General features: G+C 35.6%; 1 protein-coding gene across 1 annotated transcript in view; it reads left to right on the top strand.

Annotated features, from left to right (window-relative positions):
- The first annotated feature begins 10,901 nt into the window (after window positions 1–10,901).
- The window catches only part of LOC126775407 (fatty acid synthase-like), a 30,129-nt gene continuing 19,403 nt past the window's right edge, over window positions 10,902–21,627 (top strand). The window contains exons 1-11 of the mRNA XM_050497300.1: window positions 10,902–11,054; window positions 12,198–12,390; window positions 12,925–13,045; window positions 15,948–16,151; window positions 16,246–16,362; window positions 16,459–16,622; window positions 17,996–18,138; window positions 18,324–18,527; window positions 19,040–19,229; window positions 19,448–19,607; window positions 19,815–19,984. Of these exons, the coding sequence (XP_050353257.1) occupies window positions 10,902–11,054; window positions 12,198–12,390; window positions 12,925–13,045; window positions 15,948–16,151; window positions 16,246–16,362; window positions 16,459–16,622; window positions 17,996–18,138; window positions 18,324–18,527; window positions 19,040–19,229; window positions 19,448–19,607; window positions 19,815–19,984 (1,819 nt within the window). The remainder of the gene's footprint in view (window positions 11,055–12,197; window positions 12,391–12,924; window positions 13,046–15,947; window positions 16,152–16,245; window positions 16,363–16,458; window positions 16,623–17,995; window positions 18,139–18,323; window positions 18,528–19,039; window positions 19,230–19,447; window positions 19,608–19,814; window positions 19,985–21,627) is intronic.

Below are 21,627 nucleotides of genomic sequence, written 5' to 3'. Positions count from 1 at the left end.
TAGTTGCCTAATCAAATTCGAATCGAAATCGTTCAACTGGTTTCCTAACGCGCTGGGAACGAATCGATGGTGGAACATCTACCTGAGTCTCAGGGGATATCGATGGTGGAATAATAAGTTCCGTGTTGGATGATTCAGCCGACTCAGTCGTCGGTATTTCTAGCTGTGGCTCAGATATGGGGTGATCGGCATGTTTTGGTTTTGTGGTGGCGATTTTGACGTAGATAAATCAAAGCTTACCCAACATTTTTTTATCTGATTAACGTGTCTTTTGATAGGTGGACCGTCATCCCTACCTATGAGGTAATTACGATACCCAAAATTACCATCTATTTTACCTTTTAACCATTTCTTTCCTTCCCCATAATTCCTTACCCAGATATTATCCCCTTGTTTAAATTGCCTTATAACTCCTTTTCCTCTTTCTATTTGCTTATTTTGCACCTCCCGTACTCTATCTTCCATCGCCCAATCCCTATGCAATAAGTCTAGTCTTGATCTTATACGCCTACGTTGTAAAATCATGGCAGGTGAAAGACCCGTGGTACTTTGATCGACGTTCCTGTATGCTAATAAATAGGTTTGCAATGCGGCATCGATATCGCAACCATCCCTTAACGACTTTTTTATTGCCCGTTTGCACAACTTAACAGCGCCTTCCGCTGCTCCATTACTAGACGGATGATACACGGGGGAGAATGTAACCTTAATACCGTTGTTCCTCATAAAATTGGCATATTCTTTGCTCGAGAAAGGCGGTCCATTATCCGAAACAATTTCTTTAGGCAAACCGAACCTAGCGAAAGTTTCCCGTAAAACTTTAATAACAGCAGCCGCGGTCGTATTTGGCATGTTAAAAATTTCTATCCATTTCGATGTGGAGTCTATTAAAACTAAAAATGTTTTACCGTTAAGCGGTCCTAAGAAGTCAATGTGTATTCTTGACCATGGCTCCGGAATAAAAGGCCATGGCTTGATCGGAGCTTTCGCTGGTGCTGCGTTTTCCATCGCACACGTAACACACTCATCACAAGTGCGTTCAATGTCGGCGTCGATACCGGGCCACCAAACGTAACTACGTGCAATGCTCTTCATCTTTACTATACCTAAATGACCAACGTGTATTTCCTTTAGCAACTCAGATGTTAATGATTTAGGTATTACTAAGCGGTATCCCCAAATTATACACCCTGCATCTAAATACAATTCATTACGACGTACAAAATATGGCTTAAGATCTTCATCGTCGCACGCCTTGGACCACCCGGATTGTAAGTATAAAATTACTTTCTTAAGTATGTTATCCTTATTCTGATGTTCTACTACTGTCTTCCGTGTTATAGGTAAAAAAATTTGTATGAAATTAACGTAAGTTTTCTCCTCTACTTGTAGTTTCCCTTCTCCCGTTGGAAATCTAGATAAAGCATCGGCCGCGTTCTTATTACTTTGAACGTATTCAATATTATAATTATAACCAGCTAAAATAACGGCCCACCGTTGCATTCTGCTAGCCGCCATTGTAGGGATACCATGTTTATCACCGAAAATAGCTACCAACGGTTTATGATCCGTGCGTAACGTAAATTTCCTTCCGTATAAGTACGTGTGAAATTTTTTAATGCCATAAATAATAGCTAAAGCTTCCTTTTCTATTTGAGCATACGATTTCTCAGCAGCATTAAGTACCCGAGACGCATAAGCTATAGGTCGCTCCCCTTTAGCGGTTATATGTGAAATTACAGCCCCTACTCCATAACTACTAGCGTCAGTTGTTAGAATTAAGGGTAAGCTAGGTGAATAATGTGCTAAAATTTCACTAGATGTTAACAATTGCTTAACCTTATTAAAAGCTATATTACTTTCTGTATTCCATTCATATTTTTTTTCCTTTTTTAATAAAATATACAATGGTGCTAAAATTGTACTAATGTTTGGAACAAATCTAGCCTAATACATAACTAATCCTAAAAATGAGCGCAATTCGGATACATTATTCGGTATGCGAACCTTCTGAATTGCTTCAATCTTATTTGGGCATGTATGAACCCCTTCTTTACTAATTACAAAGCCTAAATATGTAACAGAGTCGGCAAAGAACGTACACTTATCTCTTTTAATTTTTAAACCATATTTTTGTAATCGATTAAATACCTCGTGAAGTGTTTTAAATGTGATTGGTCGTCCTCCCCGGTAATTATCACATCATCTAGGAAAACACCCACTCGAGGCATATCCGAAAATAGTTGTTCTAACAATCTTTGAAAAATACCTGGACTCGAAGCCAAACCATAAATCAATCTATTATACCTAAATAAGCCCTTGTGAGTGTTTATTACAGTGTATTTTTTTGATTCATCAAGTTCAAGTTGTGCATAGGCCTGAGACAGATCTAACTTAGTAAATTTGATACCCCCGTGTAATTTAACTAACAGATCCTCGACTCTCGGTAAAGGAAAACGATCCACCTCCAAGCACTTATTTAATGTTAATTTAAAATCACCACATACGCGTATTGTGCCGTCCTTTTTCATTACCGGTACGATCGGTGTAGCCCAGTCAGATGTAGTAACCGGCGTGATCACTCCATCCCGTACCAGCTGATCCAGCGCCCGCTCCACAGGCTCGCGAAGTGCGTAAGCGAGCGGTCGTGCGCGCATGAACACCGGCTTCGCGTCGGGTCGCAGCCGAAAACCAAACGTTCCACCATTGAATCGTCCCAGCCCGTCCGAAAACACTTCACAATATCTGGAACTGAATTCATTAAAATTAAACAGCTTGGAATTAAAATCAATACTATTACAATTCATAATAGGAATCTCGATCTGTAACTCGCTAATCCAATGCCTGCCTAACAGATTCGTTTTTGCATCTTTTATAATAAATAAATCCAACGATTTTCTTTTATTTTTGTAATTAACTATAGGACTTATTTTACCAACGGGTTTTACAATTTCTCCAGTATAATAGCGTAAATTTAAATCACACTTTCGAATTAAATTATGTGACAGATATTTCTTATAGCAATTATAACTAATGCATGATATCGCACTGCCCGTGTCTATTTCCATACAAAGAACACAGTTATCAATATTGATACTAATTGTGTATGGTGCAAATTTTTTTAAATAACTACTTATAGAAAAATTGTTTACCTCCTCACTGCCCGAGCCTTCGTTTTCTGTGCATACGGAACTATCATTTTTTACGATGCTTAATGACACCTGTTTTTGTAGTACTGGACAAACCTTTTTTAAATGACCTTGTTCGTTGCAAACTCGACATATATAAAGTCTAAATTTACACCGATTTACTTGATGATTTGCACCACAAACGTCACACACTTGTTTTAAAGTCGTTCCCTTCTTTTGTCGTGCGAAGTCATTCATATTATTATCGCTCCGCCTGCTAATTATCGCTCCGCTTGTGAGGCTTGTACCACTGCTTAAAACCGGTTCTCGCGTTCCTACGTTCATATATTTTTGTAGATGTTTCCCTGTGCTTCTTCTCCTGGACGTAATCTGGTTTATAGATTCCTCCGCCTCTGCTACGCCGTCACCTAATCTCCTGGTACGACCTTCTACCAAGGCTGCATCCGCCTCTGCAGCTTCCATTGTCACCGCGAGTTTAAACGCCGAATCGAACGTTATATTATCCTCCGCAAACATTCTTTGACGGATACAGTCACTGTTAATACCACATACAAATTGATCCCTCAAATTATCCAATAATGTTTCCGAACAAAAACCGCAATGTTTCGTCAATTTCTTTAATGCCGCCGCATATTCCGCCACGGACTCATTATGACGTTGCACTCTTTGTCTGAATTTGAACCGCTCCGCCAATACACTCGGTTTTGGTTGAAGATCCACCAGCTCTTCATAGCTTTTCGCAGATGGTTTGACTGGTGTACATAAATTCACCATCAGTTCGTACGCGTCACTTCCGATCACCGTTATCAGTGTCGCTACTCGTATCGCCGGTTTCACATCGTTAACAATAAAATACTGTTCCAACCGATCCCCATACAAATTCCAATCGTCCTTGCCAAGGTCGAAGTGTTCCAGTTTTCCCACCGACATAGTAATAAAAACGATGCGTCACACACGTAGTTTCTTTACTACTCGTCGCCACTGTTGAATATGTGAATAATATGTAATATTATTCATAATTATTTGAGGATAATTACTGAGCGCAATAAAAGACGTCCATTCGGTTGAGCGTTTAATAGCGAGAGACCACCATACATGGGTCTACAATTACCCACAGTTATAAAAGTAATATTCTAAAACTACCCCATACATTACAGGAACATAAAAATTGGTATTTAGAATATTGGTTACAAACAAATAAATACGTAACACTTCTGCATATTTCAAGACTTACAAAATAAGCTAGTTATTAAGCTGATAACTTGTAAAAAAGTTGAGGTATACATAGATATGGATACAAACCTCATTATGTAGTTTAACATGTTTACTTGCATTTATTTCATCAAAAAGAAATGATATCGCACTAAAACATTTACATCCTACTAATATTATTAACGCGAATGTTTGTATGGATTTTAATGAAACTTTACAATAATATATCTCATAAATCAGAATAACATATAGGCTATAATTTATACAGCTATTGATTAAATTGGCCAAAATACAACAATAAGTGTCACGTAAGTCGGAAAAAAATTGTCCTATTAGTAAGAAGAGTAAGAGTTGTACGAATATAATGTACAGTGGAAATGTATCTCCTAAATAGTTCTACGAAAAATCCACGACAGCATATATGTATCTTTATGTGTACGCCATTATCGCTAAAACAGTGAATCGAAAATACAATAAAATTTGATATTAATTTCCAAAATGAAGATTTTGTATTAACAAATTGATTCTTATCGAAACGAATACTTTTATCACTTTTGATATTTAAGGAAGATATGTTTTATCTTTTACACAATGCCATTTGGACAAATATTTTAAAAGTTACGACGATGACAATGTGGGCGCGACCCGAACGCGAACAGACTCGTGAGGGCAGACGTCGTTGAGGGTGGTGTCCGTTTTGCGATATTCAAGGCGCCAGCGATTTGCTAAAGACGCACTGTACCTGTATGTAATGTCAACGATAGATATTGGAAGCTTTTTTGTGGTCAGTTTATTTAAATTATATGTTTGAATTACATAGATAGGCACTTGACTTTTTGTTTTGCTTGTAATAAAAGCTAATTACATTAAAACTGCTGAACCGTTACTTAGTAAGTTAAGTTGAAATATTAAATTTAAATTATTTTTCTCTATACATATAATAAATCTGTAACTGATCGCTATCTATGAAGATATATGAGTAAATCTATTACCAGGGGCCGTTATCAACGTAATAGAACCCAAAACAATGATTGTTAGAATTTTTGTCTGTTTGTCTGTTCATCTGTTGTGCACGCTAATCTTAGAAACGGCTTAACGAATTTAAGAGTGGTTTTCACTCAGGTATTGTTTCTAACTTCACTTAAAATTTATTCTTTGTTTTATTTTAATAAATAATAAAGTAATGTCTATTTAAAGAATCACGTTGAACATTTATTCGATAAAATTGTTATAAAATAACTGTTCAGTTGAATTGGCTGAAACTTTAGCTATCGATAAATGATAGTATAACGGTGATGATTGAAAGTATTATAGAAATAAAACGAAGTCAAAAAATGGATAGTTTCAGAGATTTATATCTTACAATATAAGTTGAACTCAGATCTATACGATCAATCATATTAAATAGAGTTCAGCTGATGCTGGTATATGTCGGTTAACTCGCCCACGCGTAGATAAATGTCTATCTTTTAAGGTTGACTGTAACTTTTCGTATGGTAATCGAATTTGTTCTAAGATAATGCATTATTTGCAAAGTCGTATTTATAAAATATTAATTCTTAATACCGATATCGAGATAAGACCGAAAATAGACATACAGTTTTTAGTACTTTTTAGTTGTTTTTTTTATTACAACGGGTAGTTGATTAAGTTGTTTGAAAATATACATATATACATACATACGTATTTATTTTTGGTTTGTAAATACATATATTTGCTACTAGAACTAGTAACTTGGCTCTACATGAGATCTGATAACTTTTTTACAGTGCCAGTACTCGTCTTGGCGTCTTGGCTTGGTTTTACATCCAAGTTATTTTACATACAAGTCAGACCTTAGACTTCAATATATTATCCTAAGTATAAGAATATAAATATAATAAGTTATAAGAAATGATATTTTAAGTTGTTATAAGATATTTTATATTGATATAAATAAATTTCAGGATTGGCCATTGAACTTGGCACCCATTTAGATCTCACATTTAGACATTCACATTCTTTTGAATTAGATAATTATGATATACACAATTTTGAACTTGGCTCTCATTTCACATTTATGTTTTTGATGGGATGTCTTATTGTACAGAAATTATCAAGTATTTTTTTATCATTTTAACATAATTTTCAATTAATTAATTTTTTAGGAACACTTACTCATAGTGCCTGTAATGTAAGAATTAGCAATCAAAATTGATGACAGCTGGTCTTTATGCGGATTTTAAGGTCTTCACGTAACTATGGAATGAGTGGAATACCACCCTAATTTTTTTTATCCATACGTAACAGTTTTATTACTTATAACTACTTATAACTACTTATAACTCTTATTATTAGTATTAATTATTATTTATACATTTAGCGCACATCAATAGCGTTAGATAATTACTTATAAATAATTCTAAATAACTCTTGTTTATGATTAGTTGGTTATAGTAATTTATTGAAAATTGTAATAAAATGATAGAAATTTACTAGTTTCTGATTTATTCCTTTGTATTCACCCAACTACCTATCTGGATGCCAAATTTGAACTTTCTAGGTCATCTAGAACTGGGTTAGAGTTTTGAATTATAGGTCAGTCAGTAATAAAAGTGCCTATTTTTAGACGTTAATATCTAAATAACCGTTTAATGTGTGTTTATGAAATTTAAAGCACATATGTGTTTCGCAGATCTCAATATGAGTCAAATTTGACGTTTATGTGAAATAGTTTTTGAGTTATGAGGGGGTCAAAAGTGGCTCCAAATGGTTCGTGTAATATGTACACGGTACACGGTGCTGCTCGCCAGTTCTGTCAGCTTGAACTTGGCTTGACACGTTACCGCGTTCTAGATGTAAATGGTTCGGTAGAGTTTTATTGGTCGCATTGTACAAAATCTTATTTATGTGTTTTTTCATCTTAATATTACCGTCTTGAATCCTTATACTTCTGAACTAAAAAACAACAATTGCTTCAGAACCGGACATAACCATTTGCATTTTCGTCGAAGTACTTGCACCTTCCATCAGCTGATAATATACCAAGTATTAAATTAGAATGTAGCTATTAAAAATTTTAGCAAAGAAAATATTCTTACTTTTAAAATGTACTATTTTCTTTCTTACCTAGAGAATTGAAAAACATTGTTTGTTCGTCCAACAACGGCTGCGTCGCAATGGCCGTCTCGTATGGCTCTGTATGCGTGTTTCAAGGCATACAGAGAACTGGAGCACGCTGTATTCATTTTGTAGGAAGGACCAGTAACTCCAAGCCACTGCGAGACACGGTTGGCGAGCATGGTTAGGGAGCAGCTGAAAATTATATTATTTATTTTTATAACATATCGTATTATCTTTTAAATTTAGAGTTGGCTACCACAGATTTATGTTACATGTTTTTAACGGACAGGTACAAAGATACAAAGACCCCTGCGCAGGCATTTATTTATTTACTTTATATTAGTAATATAACTAATATAAAATAATATAATATAATCGGGTCCGTACTTCTCGAGTCTGTTACAAGCGACCACGACGTCAGAGCTCGAATAAAGTCACCGGGGTAATCTTTGATCGCAGGATATCGGTGAAATTACGGCAGCGCGACGTGGCCAGCTCTCGCGAGACATGCTTAGCAACTTCACGTCGTGGAAATGAAGATGCTGCTGTGGATGTGTGGCGTTACGCGACTAGCGCATCCGTGGTAGCCTTGGCGTTTGCCATGTAGCGGATAAGTTGCAGGAAAGCCGTCTGAGTTGGTTTGGCCACATCAGCCACGGATCGCCAGACTATGTGAGAAACTGATGCCTGGACTTTGTTGTCGAAGGTCAACCAAGAACCAAGGGCCCAAGAAGCGCTGGCTGGATGTCGTGAGTGTGAGTGAGGACGACATGAGAGAGCACGATCTCACTAAGGAAGATGCTTTAGATTAGAGGCATAGATGCAAGAAAGCGGACCCTGGCGTTACTAGGCCGGGAAAACGCTAGGCAGAATAAGAAGAAGAAGAATTTATGTGTTTTTATCATCTATACAAAAAACTGCAACTGCTTAGTAGCAGATTGTCCGATAGATAAGTGGCGACAGTCGACCGATCCGCCGAAGCCATATCGCAATTTATAACGCATTCATTAAAAGCTGTTATTGTATTTAGTGCTATTCATTTGTGTAATTTTGGTCACCACTTACCATCAGGAGGCCGTCATTTGCCGTACCTACCTATTCTATAAAGAAGAACATTAATGTCAAAATGAAAGATAATAATTTATGATAGTAACTTTTTTAAGCGTAACAAACTGACTGATTGAAAAATATATAACAAGATCTGCATTTTAATATTATATGTCGAAATTTACGTACTGAATTATTAAACATAACTCGCAGACAACAAAGCAATAAGAATTGACTTTCAAATTTTATACTATGCCCTATCCTTTGACTATATTAAACGATTATTTAAATGTTTAATTTTTACTTATTTAAATATTTATAAAATCTTCCGTTTGTATTAATTTAATATTAATTTACTGTTATAAATTTCTACATTTATCGTTTTTACGAATGGATTTCATATCTGCATGCATCTTGCATTAACGTAATTTTTTTTAATAATTAAATAATTGTCACCCCGACTCGAGGTATTTTGCGATTAATTATACCTACCTACTCATATGGTTTTCGCCAATGGACGAATTAATTGATGAAGCCATAAATGAAATATGGCGATAATTGTTAAAGATGTCTGAAAAAATCACTTCAAGTGGAAGTACAACTGGCGTGCGTCGCTTAAGCCAACATAGTTACATCATGTAATGCGATGTAACCGTTTTTTGATGACCTTTATTCTCACCGTGCGAATTCGAAACAAAACTGTCTGTTTGTTACGCTTCACGGCTAAATACACTAAACGCGAGCGAATCACTTAACAAGACACCGACGACCCAAAAGAAAACATATATAACAAGCAGGGCTTTATCAGGGTGATGTCTCGTCTGGGTAGGTACCACCCTCACATCAGATAGTCTACCGCAAAAAAGCATTACTTGGTATTGTTGTGTTCCGATTTGAAGTAACTACAGCTATAAGGCCACACTGGTGGCGCAATGGTGATGTACAGAATGCTTAAAATTAATAACGGCGCCAATGTTTATGACCGTTAATGACGGCTTATAATCAGCCCATATAGGCATATATGGGTCAACATACTTAAATTATAAAAAAAGCAGATGGTTCTGTTCGGTCTGTGCGGTGCCGCACTGATTTCTACCTGTGGTGTTGGTCTTCTTCATCACCCTTGTTGTTATGACAAAGCCTTGTTTGTAATACAGGTATTCTCTGAGCTCGTCGGTGTCCCGTTCATTGTTTATTTTAAAAACTCCTTCTTTTTGGCTGCAGTTTCGCTCGCGTTTAGTAGCTTAGCCGTGAAAGAATATAAACGATATAAACTATCATATTACATAACTCTCTTGGATTAAGCGTCGCACCAGTAGAGCAAGTAGAGCTTCTACTCGGCGTGATAATCTTTTTTAAATCCTTAACAATCATTGTCGCATTCCATTCAAGGTTTCTCATCAATCATTCCGTCCAATGGCAAACCCTATCAATATTAAGAGCAGGTAAATAAAATTAATTTAGATACAATTTAACCTTAATGTATCTAATATGAAAGCCTAAAAACAATAAATGCAGAAATAACAGTTATACGTTAATATACAATTAATATGATGATAATAATAAGATCCATGCAACTCTAGTTTAACGAAATATTTAAATAAATCAAAATCAAACATTTAAATTATCGTTTGAACTAGGTAAAGAATAGGCCATAGTACAAAAATTTGAAAGTCAATTCTAATAGCTTTGTTGTCTGCGAGTTATGTTTAATAATTCAGTACGTAAATATATTATATATTAAAATGTGTCGAACATTTTAATATAAAAGTGCAAATCGATATTTTGCAATCAGTCATAAAATTGTCGCGATAACTAAAGTAAGTGACTTGTATAATTTCTATTTAAAACTTTTTTTTCAAAATTATATATATTTTATGTACAAATTATATATATTTTATGTAAGTATTGCAATTGTTGGCACTTGGTGACATACTCGGTGCCGGGGGTCTAGGAACACAAAAATTAAGCGAGCCAATCGATTGTTCTAAAAGTTTGTTATGCTTAAAAAGATATTAAAACAAATTGTTATCTTTCATTTTGTCATTTATGTTCTTCTTTATAGAATAGGTAGGCACGGCAAATGTCGGCCACCTGATAGTAGGTGGTGACCGTGGTGACGGATGTTATGTCTCTCATGCCTGTAATTACACTGGCTCACGCACCCTTCAAACGGAACACGACAATACTTAGTACTGGTAGTTGGGAGAATAATGTCTGATAAATGATAATGTCTGATATACAGACTTATACTTAATCACTGCAATTAGCTATTTTAACATTAAGTAAATTTATTTTATTTATTTATGTTTCGGTGTAAATATTTGTTAAATGAACCAAATAAATACCAATAATAATATAATATTATAACCTTATAATTACTTTCGACAGATGGCACCCACAATCGTCTCAGGAGATAGGTCGACGACGGGTCACCGTATGTCGCATCCAGACCCTGGAGACGAAATCTTCATCACCGGCATTTCTGGTTACTTCCCGGATTCGGACTCAGTTGCACACTTGCAAGAAAATCTGTTTAATAAGGTAGCGTTGTGTATTTGTACGGTTTTATTTCCTACTAGCTGTTCCCGCGGTTTTACCAGCATATAATAGGAATCACTAAGAGCCGACTTATATTACGATATTTCCGTATATACAACATTTTTAGTTTTATTTTCGTCAAATATTAGTATTTATTGGTTTTCGCCACACCCGTATCTAGATGGGCAACATACAATTGGCCACGAGAAAAACAACATTCCCTTAAATCTATCCGACATACTTGAATGTCTTATGTCTGTGCCCTAGTCTCTATTTATTGTGACTGCAAACGTTACCTTCACGGGAAATTGTGTCAAAATATTTGTGCACTTGCTGTAGATGACAGCATTAAAAACGACGTGGATGACGACATTTGAGCTGCAGCATCGTAGATCATCGCTCGGAAGACATATTTACATCAAATAAATTTTGTTCATTCCATTTAGGTTACTTTAAAATATCACTACGTTCATTGATGAAAAAAAACGCCGTATTCCTTACCACTCATCCATTAGTACCATTTATCCTTTACCTTTATTTACGCACGAGCGAAGCCGCAGGTAATAGCTAGTTTAATATAAAGTATTCATAAACAAAAGAAATGTGTATTACACATATGGTTATATTTTTTTTAATCCGTAATATGTACAGTTTTTTTTTAATAAGGCACTACCTTTTTTTTAAACGCTGGAAAAACGCATTAAGCGTTTTCCCCACGGAACAATGGGTTGTATGTTGGACTCATCGATGTCCAAAGCGCCAAGTGCGCCCTAAATATCAGAATAAAAACTAAAAAACCGGCGGTACCCTTTCCGTCTTAGCGAGAATATATTACAAGCGAATACAGACACAGGTTTAACAGGCCCCTGTTACCAGGGAGCGCCGTGCGTCTCCGACATACGTGCGTTCGCTGGAAATAGCTCAATGCTGTAAGCAATAGCGCAGCAATCGGCGCGTTTTACATATAAACGTTGATAAAGGCCCCGGTAATAGTTTTACTCATATATCTTCCATGTGCAGCGATCATTTACAGTTTTATTATATGCATAGATAAGCTCAAAATTTATAATTAACGGTTTATATTATGTTATTCTGAAATTGTCCAGATATATAAAATTAATTTCATTGATTTTTCACTATACTCAGGTGGACCTCATATCAGGAGACAGCCGTCGTTGGAAGCTGTCTCACCCCGAAATCCCGCAACGTACCGGCAAAATAAATAATATCACGAAATTCGATGCCTCCTTTTTTGATGTGCACTACAAGGAGGCACACACCATGGATCCCATGAGTAGAATAATTCTGGAGAAAACTTATGAAGCTATAATCGATGCTGGTAACTTATTGTCCTACAATTTTATAAACGAAGTAATAGTTATAATTTCATCAACTGATGATGATGATCTTGTGCCTAGATATAAGGCCACTGATCCGGAGGTCCTGGGTTTGACTCCCAGGTCGGGTCAATAAAAGTTATTGGGTTTTTGTGTCAGAAAATTCTCAGTAGCAGCCCGGAGTTACGCCTTATATTTTAAGCGCCAGGTGTCAAGGCTGTGGGTGGGCCGAGACCACGCCGCTGTCGTCTCAGCCGAGCAGCATCAGCCCTTTCTCACTTTCGCTCCTCCGTCTCCTTCTTGACCATGTCGGTCTCATCGAAGTAGACTACGGCCCTACATACCGATTCAAGGCAGCAATCCATAAATTAAGTCGACCAGTTTTGCCGTGGCGACGGACGACGAGTTTTAAAATTCTATTGTGTATATTAAGATGCTGTAATTGAAAATATTTTAATAAATACGAGTATGTATTGCTCACATTGTTTCGCTTATACTTACTGCTGAACCTTTACGACGCTCATGTTTATCTGTAGGTCTGAATCCAAAGGAACTGCGCAACACCAAGACTGGCGTGTTCGTCGGTGCGTGTTTCTCGGAATCGGAGAAGGAATGGTTGTACCAAAAAATGCACATCAATGGGTTCGGAATAATTGGGTAAGTTTGTCTTATTTCTACAATATAGTTACTTCCAGGGTTTGTGATTGTTAATTGATCTTACTTTGCATAACCCTCGTTGGCACAGAATATATTTTATATTTGCAGAATTATTATACAAATTCACAATATGTAAAATAAAAAAAAACATTAAAATAATAAATAATAATAATAAAATAACTTTATTCACAAAAAAGAAACAAAGACAAAATTAAAGTACAAAACCATAAAAACAGTTAACAATGTGATATTTAATAGTTTGGTTAAAAGGTCGTAGTCTCAGCTAAGCTGCTTTTCAGTTTACGCCTTGTACATATGCACAAACGTTACATTAAGTGCAGTAAAAGGTAAAAGAATATAAAATTACTTAAATAATAAACTTATGTTAATACAATTTTATAACACGCCCAATAGGCTAAAATAAAAAATACGCAAGCATTACTAAAACTAAATTTACTACAACAACAAACAAACTAAATTGAGTCGGTAGATGACTCCTACAGCAATTATGCATCGTTTAATCATAATTTCAAACCACTGTTGCTTAAGTGCCGAAGAATCCACGGGCAATACTTTTACTCTCAAATTTGAACGTATATATGCGCCTTCTCCTCCTTATGTAGATTTATTTATTTATTTATATATTTATAATAGTACAATTACAACATACATATAAAGCAATGAAAAGATTAATTTATAAAACAATAATAGTATATCTAATATGCATGTCAATTACAAGTGTACATAGCACTTCCAGATTCATCTAATCAAATTCAAATTAAAAGTAACAAAAAGTCATCAGTAATTTAAAAAAATGTCAAAATTAAATAATAAATAATGTCATTATTATAATAAAAATCAATGGGCGAAATCATAATTAAAAAAAATTAAAAATATTAATTAAAACTAATCATGCATTTTATAATAATTAAGTAACTTATTTCTAAAGATTGAGGGAGAGTCACAAAAAATTTCAATGTCCGGAATTGATTGTTATATTTATTACACAACCGTACTAAGGGAGCTTGTTTACCAATATGAGACTACGCTAGGAGTATGAAATATTTTGTGGGTGTGAGTACTTCTGTATACCCTAGAACGGAACTGATATCAGTATTTTTCAATTAATTCTGAGTTGGTTAACTTATAGTTAATCATACTGTGTGTGTTTAAGTTCTAACAATGCGCGCCTACTTCGAAGAGAAATCATTATATATTTTGCCAAACGTTCTTTGTATAACTGTCTGTGCGGAAAATCCTTTTCATGAAAAGCAAGATGTTTCGTAAAGGCTCGTTGAAAGCTCTCAATACGCTGAAAGTGTACGCTATAAAGTGGATTCCATATAACACAGGCATACTCAAGACAGCTACGCACTAATGAATTGTACAAGAGTAATTTAGTTTTCCCTGAAAAGCCTTGAGTTCCGCTTGATGAAACCAAGATTTTGAGCAGCTTTAAAAACTATATTATCAGCATGAGTTACAAAAGTTAGACGCCCGTCAATACTGACTCCTAAAAATAATTTGCGATAACTCTTTTAATATTTTATTTTCAATTGCGTAACTAGAAACAAACCTATTTTTTCTTACGAGTAAATTTTATATGAAAACATTTGCCTACATTAAGAGTCATATTGTTGAGATGACACCATGCAATAATATTGTTGAGGTCGTATTGTATTAAATCTATGTCTGAATTGGATTTAATGTTTTGTATATTTTGAGATCGTCAGCAAAAAATGAACACTTACAATACTTTATATTTTCAGTTATATCGTTTATAAAAACGAGAAACAAGAGAGGATCCAAATGTGAGCCCTGTGGAACCCCACTTTTAGCAAAATATATCTGAGATTCAAACCCAGTTGTAGTAGTAGATTGCGAACCTGATCGTAGTTCATGAAAAAAATTATAACCTGAGATGTTGTGATTTTTTAGCGTAACATTCTCAGATAGCTATGTTTCCGTGATAGTAATGATGTCTAGATCAAAATATTTTATAGTGTAATATATTTTTGTCTCTTAATTCGCTCAATCACTTATAACTTTTTACCCACTTTTAGAATTATAGCGTATATATGTAAAAATTACATATATATTATATATATATATATATATATATATATAATATATATATTTATATATACAGTACAGTAACAGTAACAGCCTGTTAATATCCCACTGCTGGGCCAAGGCCTCCAATGCGGGTTGGTAGAATACACATGTGGCAGAATTTCAATGAAATTAGACACATGCAGGTTTCCTCACGATGTTTTCCTTCACCGTTAAGCACGAGATGAATTATAAACACAAATTAAGCACATGAAAATTCAGTGGTGCTTGCCCGGGTTTGAACCCACGATCATCGGTTAAGATTCACGCGTTCTTACCACTAGGCCATCACGGCTTTTTATATATATATATATATATATATATATATATATAATTCGTGAAAATAACCATCAACTTCTCAGATATAATACCAAAGGCGTTACCAATGCGCCAAACATTAGCTAGTAGAAGATAAAACTACAAATCTGTCACAATCGATTGAATGATATATGATAAACCTCCAAAATAAGTAATAATTCTGAACGAAATACATGCATCTTAATATCTAGTAGCAGTAACTCGTGGTAGGTGAACGACTTTATACTATTGCACTAATTCTTGCTTCAACAACATTTGAAAGTTAATTACTGTATAATTGTTGCCACTTATCCATCGAACACTCTACTGCTAAGCAGTTGCAATTATTTGAATATCAGATACTATATCTTGTTTATTATTTTGGATGTGGATGATAAAAACATATAACATAAACATAAATCTGTGGTAGCCTTCGACTACAAATTTAAAATATAATACGATATTTTATAGAAATAAATAATATAATTTTCAGCTGCTCCCTAGGCATGATCGCCAACCGTATCTCCCAATGGCTTGGAGTTACTGGTCCTTCCTACAAAGTAGATACAGCATGCTCCAGTTCTCTGTATGCCTTGGAACACGCATACAGAGCCATTAGAGACGGCCATTGCGACACAGCTATTGTTGGAGGAACAAACCTATGCCTCAATCCTTTCGTGTCTTTACAGTTCTTTAGGTAGGAAGAAAGTGGTTCATTTTAAAAGTAAGAAAATTGTCCTAGCTAAAATATAAATAATAGTGGTTATTTAATAGCTACATTTTCATTTAAGACTAGGTGTTTTATCAGCTGATGGAAGGTGCAAGTGCTATGACGAAAGTGCAAATGGTTATGCCCGTTCTGAAGCAATTGTTGTTTGTATACTTCAGAAGGCTAAGGATTCAAGAAGGTAATATTAAGTTGAATAAACACACGAATACACGATTATATGCAATGCGGCCATTAATATATCTGAATAATAACCTGATCTCACATATTTTCTTAGAGTCTATGCCCAAGTAGTCCACGCGAAGACTAACTGTGACGGGTATAAAGAACAAGGTATCACCTACCCATCTGGTGAAATGCAGAAGTTACTCCTCAGCGAATTTTATGAAGAGTGTGCTATTCCACCCAGCAACCTCGAATTCGTAGAAACACATGGAACAGGTATGTGAATTTATAACAAAGAAGTGATAAATAAAAAGGACTCAGGTCCTTTTATGCGAAGGTACTTCAAAATCTGTCTCCTAAGAAGCAAGTTTGTTTTTCGAAAACTCTTTAAATAATTTCAATATTTAGTTTCTACTATCATACTCATATTTTGTAGTTTATTGCGAAAGTACAAAATATGTGTATTTTTTAGTTTAATGTTTTTTTATAGAATAGGAAGGCGGACGAGCATATGGGTCACCTGATGGTAAGTGGTCACCAACGCCCATAGACATTGGCATTGTAAGAAATGTTAACCATCGCTTACATACCAATGCCCACCAACCTTGGGAACTAAGCTTTTATGTCCCTTGTGCCTGTAATTACACTGGCTCACTCACACTTCAAACCGGAACACAACATTTCCAAGTACTGCTGTTTTGCGGTAGAATATCTTATGAGTGGGTGGTTCCTACCCAGACGAGCTTGCACAAAGCTCTAACACCAGTGCTATTTAACGAGTCATTACGCATCATCTACAAACATAATGCATAATAACATAATGAGTTGATATAGTTGTGCGATAGTGTATTTTATGGAGCTGATTAACGGCACACATTAGTCGTTTATGTTTAATTAAATTTAAACGGAAAATATCTTGCATTACGCCGTTTGAAAAAACATCGAATATTTATAAATAATTGTTAACATAAATAACTTTTTAATGTTCAATTCATAATTCCAGTATTGTATACAATACAACCTACTTAGCTGTAAATTGTGAATCCAACATTAATTGGTGAACAATAATAATATAAATGTTCACTAAACTAATATTAGATACACCGAAAAACCAATGATTTATTGATCTGAATCAATACAATTGTTACATAATAAAGTCATAAATACAATAAAATATCTACAATTCTAATACAATTCAATACAAGTTGTAGAAATTTTTACTTTGCGTTTTCTAACAATATGCTGATAAAAGTTTTTTTTTTTTTTATAGAATAGGAAGGCGGACGAGCATATGGGCCACCTGATGGTAAGTGGTCACCAAACGCTCTTAGACATTGGCATTGTAAGTAATGTCAACCATCGCTTATATAGCCAATGCGCCACCAACCTTGGGAACTAAGATTTTATGTCCCTTGTGCCTGTAATTACACTGGCTCACTCACCCTTCAAACCGGAACACAACAATAACAAGTACTGCTGTTTTGCGGTAGAATATCTGATGAGTGGGTGGTACCTACCCAGACGAGCTTGCACAAAGCTCTACCACCAGTGTTTTTAAATGTTACAATGATTGGATGATATACTTTAATAGGTTTTGTCTGCATGTACCATTTTTTTAAAATCAACTAAGAATTATTTTGTCCCAACAGGTACAGTAGCTGGTGATCCCGTAGAACTTAAAGTTGTTGGAGACATCTTCTGTACTGAGAGACGTAATCCTCTAATGATAGGATCTGTTAAGTCTAATTTAGGACACAGTGAAGCAGCGTCAGGTCTCTGTTCTGTTGCGAAGGTAAGGATCAATACCATGAAATTACCATTTGTAATTTAGTTAATGTAATTTTTGCAGAGAACTTGAATCTTTTAACTTTTTTTAACAATATATTTTTCATATTTTATTTTATATAATAAAAAAATGAATGACAATGTTATCCCGAATTTTATCAAATCTAATGTTAAATAATTTTTATCTATTAGATGTGCATCGCGTATACAACAGGATATATCCCTCCCAATATAAACTTCAAAGTCCCAAGAAGGGAAATATTATATCTCAAGGAGGGAAAACTCAAAGTAGTGACTGAAAAGCAACCCTGGGGCAGGGGAATGACTGCTATCAACAGCTTCGGTTTTGGAGGTGCCAACGCCCACATTTTGCTCAAAAATGCTGCGAGATCGAAGGTTGGTTGAAATTAGAATTCAAACCTTGTTTTTTATTTTCGCATCAATTCGGAACTTTACATTTTATGAAATTGTAATTAAAAATGGAGAACCAGGCATTTTACTAACTCTTTTTATGGCTGGCAATTTACAGCCGACAATAATAATAATAATAATAAATTTTATTTTTTAATAATAATAAATTTATTTATTCTCTCCCACAGACAATAATTTTTACATTTTATTTTTTAATAATATATATAAATACAGTTATATGTGGGATACAGGAGCCCAAACTAGGTTGCCCTATGCTAAGGGTCTCATAATAACTAATATAATACCTTTACCTTTAATTTTTTTAAGTACTGGTTCTTAGGGAGATTATTTCTGATGCATTTTAAAATAATTCCCACAACCAGTAAAAACATTTGGGCCGGAAAAGTAACAGTTTATTTTTATGTATATTTATATATTCTTAACAATTAACAAATTATTAAAAAATGTTTCTTGTAATTTACATTTTCTACAATTAGATCAACAATGGAATGCCATCAGATGATTTACCTCGATTGGTCTGCGTATCGGGTCGCACCGAATCTGCTGTAGCTAAGATTCTAGATGACCTTAAGTCGAAGACTGTTGACGTTGAACTTGTTAGACTTTTACACGCGATACATGATGAAGATATCAGTGGCCATTTTTTTAGAGGATACACTTTATTGGGTAAGAATTTCATCAATAGATTGTTTTAGAAAAATCACAAAAATAGCTCTCGCTTTCGTCAAAATGAAATCCAGTTAAAGTTCAACAACGTCTATAACTAAGAGTTATTGTTATTGTTTTGATTAGCTTACGAGCTTAGTAATAGTTACCAAATCATTAATAAATACGAATATTTGTTTCCTTATTTAATTCTCCATTACACATTTTTTTATACACAGAATCAACTCCAGCGAAAAGTGTGTCACTAGCTAGGAACATCCAATACTTCTCCGGTGTCCGTCGTCCAGTGTGCTTCGTATACTCGGGTATGGGTTCTCAGTGGGCAGGAATGGCTACACAACTCATGAGAATTCCTGCATTTGCTGCTGCTATTAAAAAGTAAGACTAAAAGTCATTAAATTAAATTAAAAAATTAAGACTGCGATCGATTTCAAACATTGAAAACCAATTTATTTAAGTGTTGGATAGTATGACTATTAATATTACCAAAATCTGATTGAATGATGTACGGCATTTCCAAAAGTTACAAAAATATTTTTTAAATTTGTGGAATTATTATTATTAAATGCCTTAATCCTTCCCCAGGTGCCACAAGGCTTTAGAGTCTAAAAGCATAAACTTGACCAGGCTCGTAACTGAAACTGACCCTAAGATACATGATAACATCGTCAACTCTTTCATCGGTATCGCCGCGGTTCAGATAGGTCTTACGGATGTTCTGAAAGCTGTTGGGACTGAGCCCGACTTCATTATTGGTAAGAATTATAGAATTTTGTGTTTGAAGGTAAATGAGCAAAAAGCTGTTTAATAGTAATGAGGTGTTTGTTATATGATTACATAGATCATGAGGGTCACTGTATTCACTGCTGAACTTAAAAAATAAGCACATATGCTTTACATGAAAAATAGGGATTTCGGACGACTTAATTTTGTCACTATGAAATTCGTCGTGACGGCATGCATGGACCTGAGGGAAACTATAGAAATGAGGTTGGCTCACATTTGCCCGGTCTCAGTCAGTCAGTCAGTGAATATATGTTAGGCTGGGCCAGCCGCAGAAAATATTAAAGCGAATTAATGAAAGAAATATTTGTTTCAAAATTTAAATTATATATAATAATTTAATCTTTGTGACATTTTAAAACAAAACCTTGGAAAAATAGATATAAATCTTACTGCCACTAGTGACAAGACGGGTACTTCATATTTTGCTAAAGGAATCTTCATCGAATTCAACAGGAATGCTGCTAGCATTCTTGCACCACAATTTTACGCGGCTACGATTTGTACAGATGACATTAATTTTTCTTCCTCTATACCATTATACAGTTACATAAGTGTTTTTTTTTTTTTATATGCCCCGGGATGGCAAATGACTCTACTCCACCTGATGGTAAGTGGTATTAGAGTCCAAACGCGACGACGGCCAGTACAGTCGGGACGAATGTTCTGTACTAGCCGTCCCCGCCTTGCCGGCCCGCAAGATGCCTCTTCACGCCTCGTTTGAAGGAACCCGGGTTGTAAGAGGAGGGGAACACGTGAGCTGGTAAGGAATTCCATTTTTTGGTAGTGCGACAAAGAAAGGAGTTGCCAAATTACTTTGTGCGCGATGGAATTGATGTCACAGTTAGGCGGTGACATCGAGAACCAGCTTGCGTGGACTTTAGAAAGAAGGGGGAAGCAGGAATTAGAGAGAATAATTCCTCAGAGCACTCGCCGTGATACAGTCGATAGAAAGCGCTCAGTGCTGCCATCTCGCGACGCAATTGTAAAGGTTCAAGGGTGTTTGTGACCTTTACGTCGCCAATAATGCGTACTGCACGTCGCTGCAACCGGTCCAAGGCCTCCAGTAGGTACTTAGCGGAGCCATCCCAAAGGTGCGAGCAATATTCAACGCAAGACCGTACCTGTGTTTTGTATAACAGGCACAGTTGTTGTGGCGTGAAAAAACGCCGCACCTTGTTCAGAACTCCGAGTTTTCGTGAAACTGTTTTTATAATAGCCTCGATGTAATCCCTTGGACTAAGGTCGCAGCGAACGTCCATCCCCAGCATGGCGATTTTGCTTTGTATCATCAGCGGTGTGCCACAGAGGGAGGGATGAGGGTAAAATGGTGACTTTTTCGCTGTGAGAGCGCATACCTGTGTTTTCTTGGCATTAAACTCAACAAGATTATCAGAACCCCATTTGGCAATGAGTTCTAACGTCCTATCGAGTTCAATGACAAGATTCTCCCGCCTCTCCTCAGTTTCCGCCCGCCCAGCCACTGCGCGTCCGTGGTATCCACCATGCACTGTACTATCATCTGCATAGGAACGTATGTTCCCAAGAGAGAGCATATCATTGATATACAAAAGAAAGAGTGTGGGAGATAGCACAGATCCCTGGGGGACCCCAG

This window comes from Nymphalis io, chromosome 18, assembly GCF_905147045.1.
Source record: "Nymphalis io chromosome 18, ilAglIoxx1.1, whole genome shotgun sequence".
Classification (NCBI taxonomy): Eukaryota; Metazoa; Arthropoda; class Insecta; order Lepidoptera; family Nymphalidae; genus Nymphalis; species Nymphalis io.
This window is presented reverse-complemented; position numbering and strand designations above follow the sequence as displayed.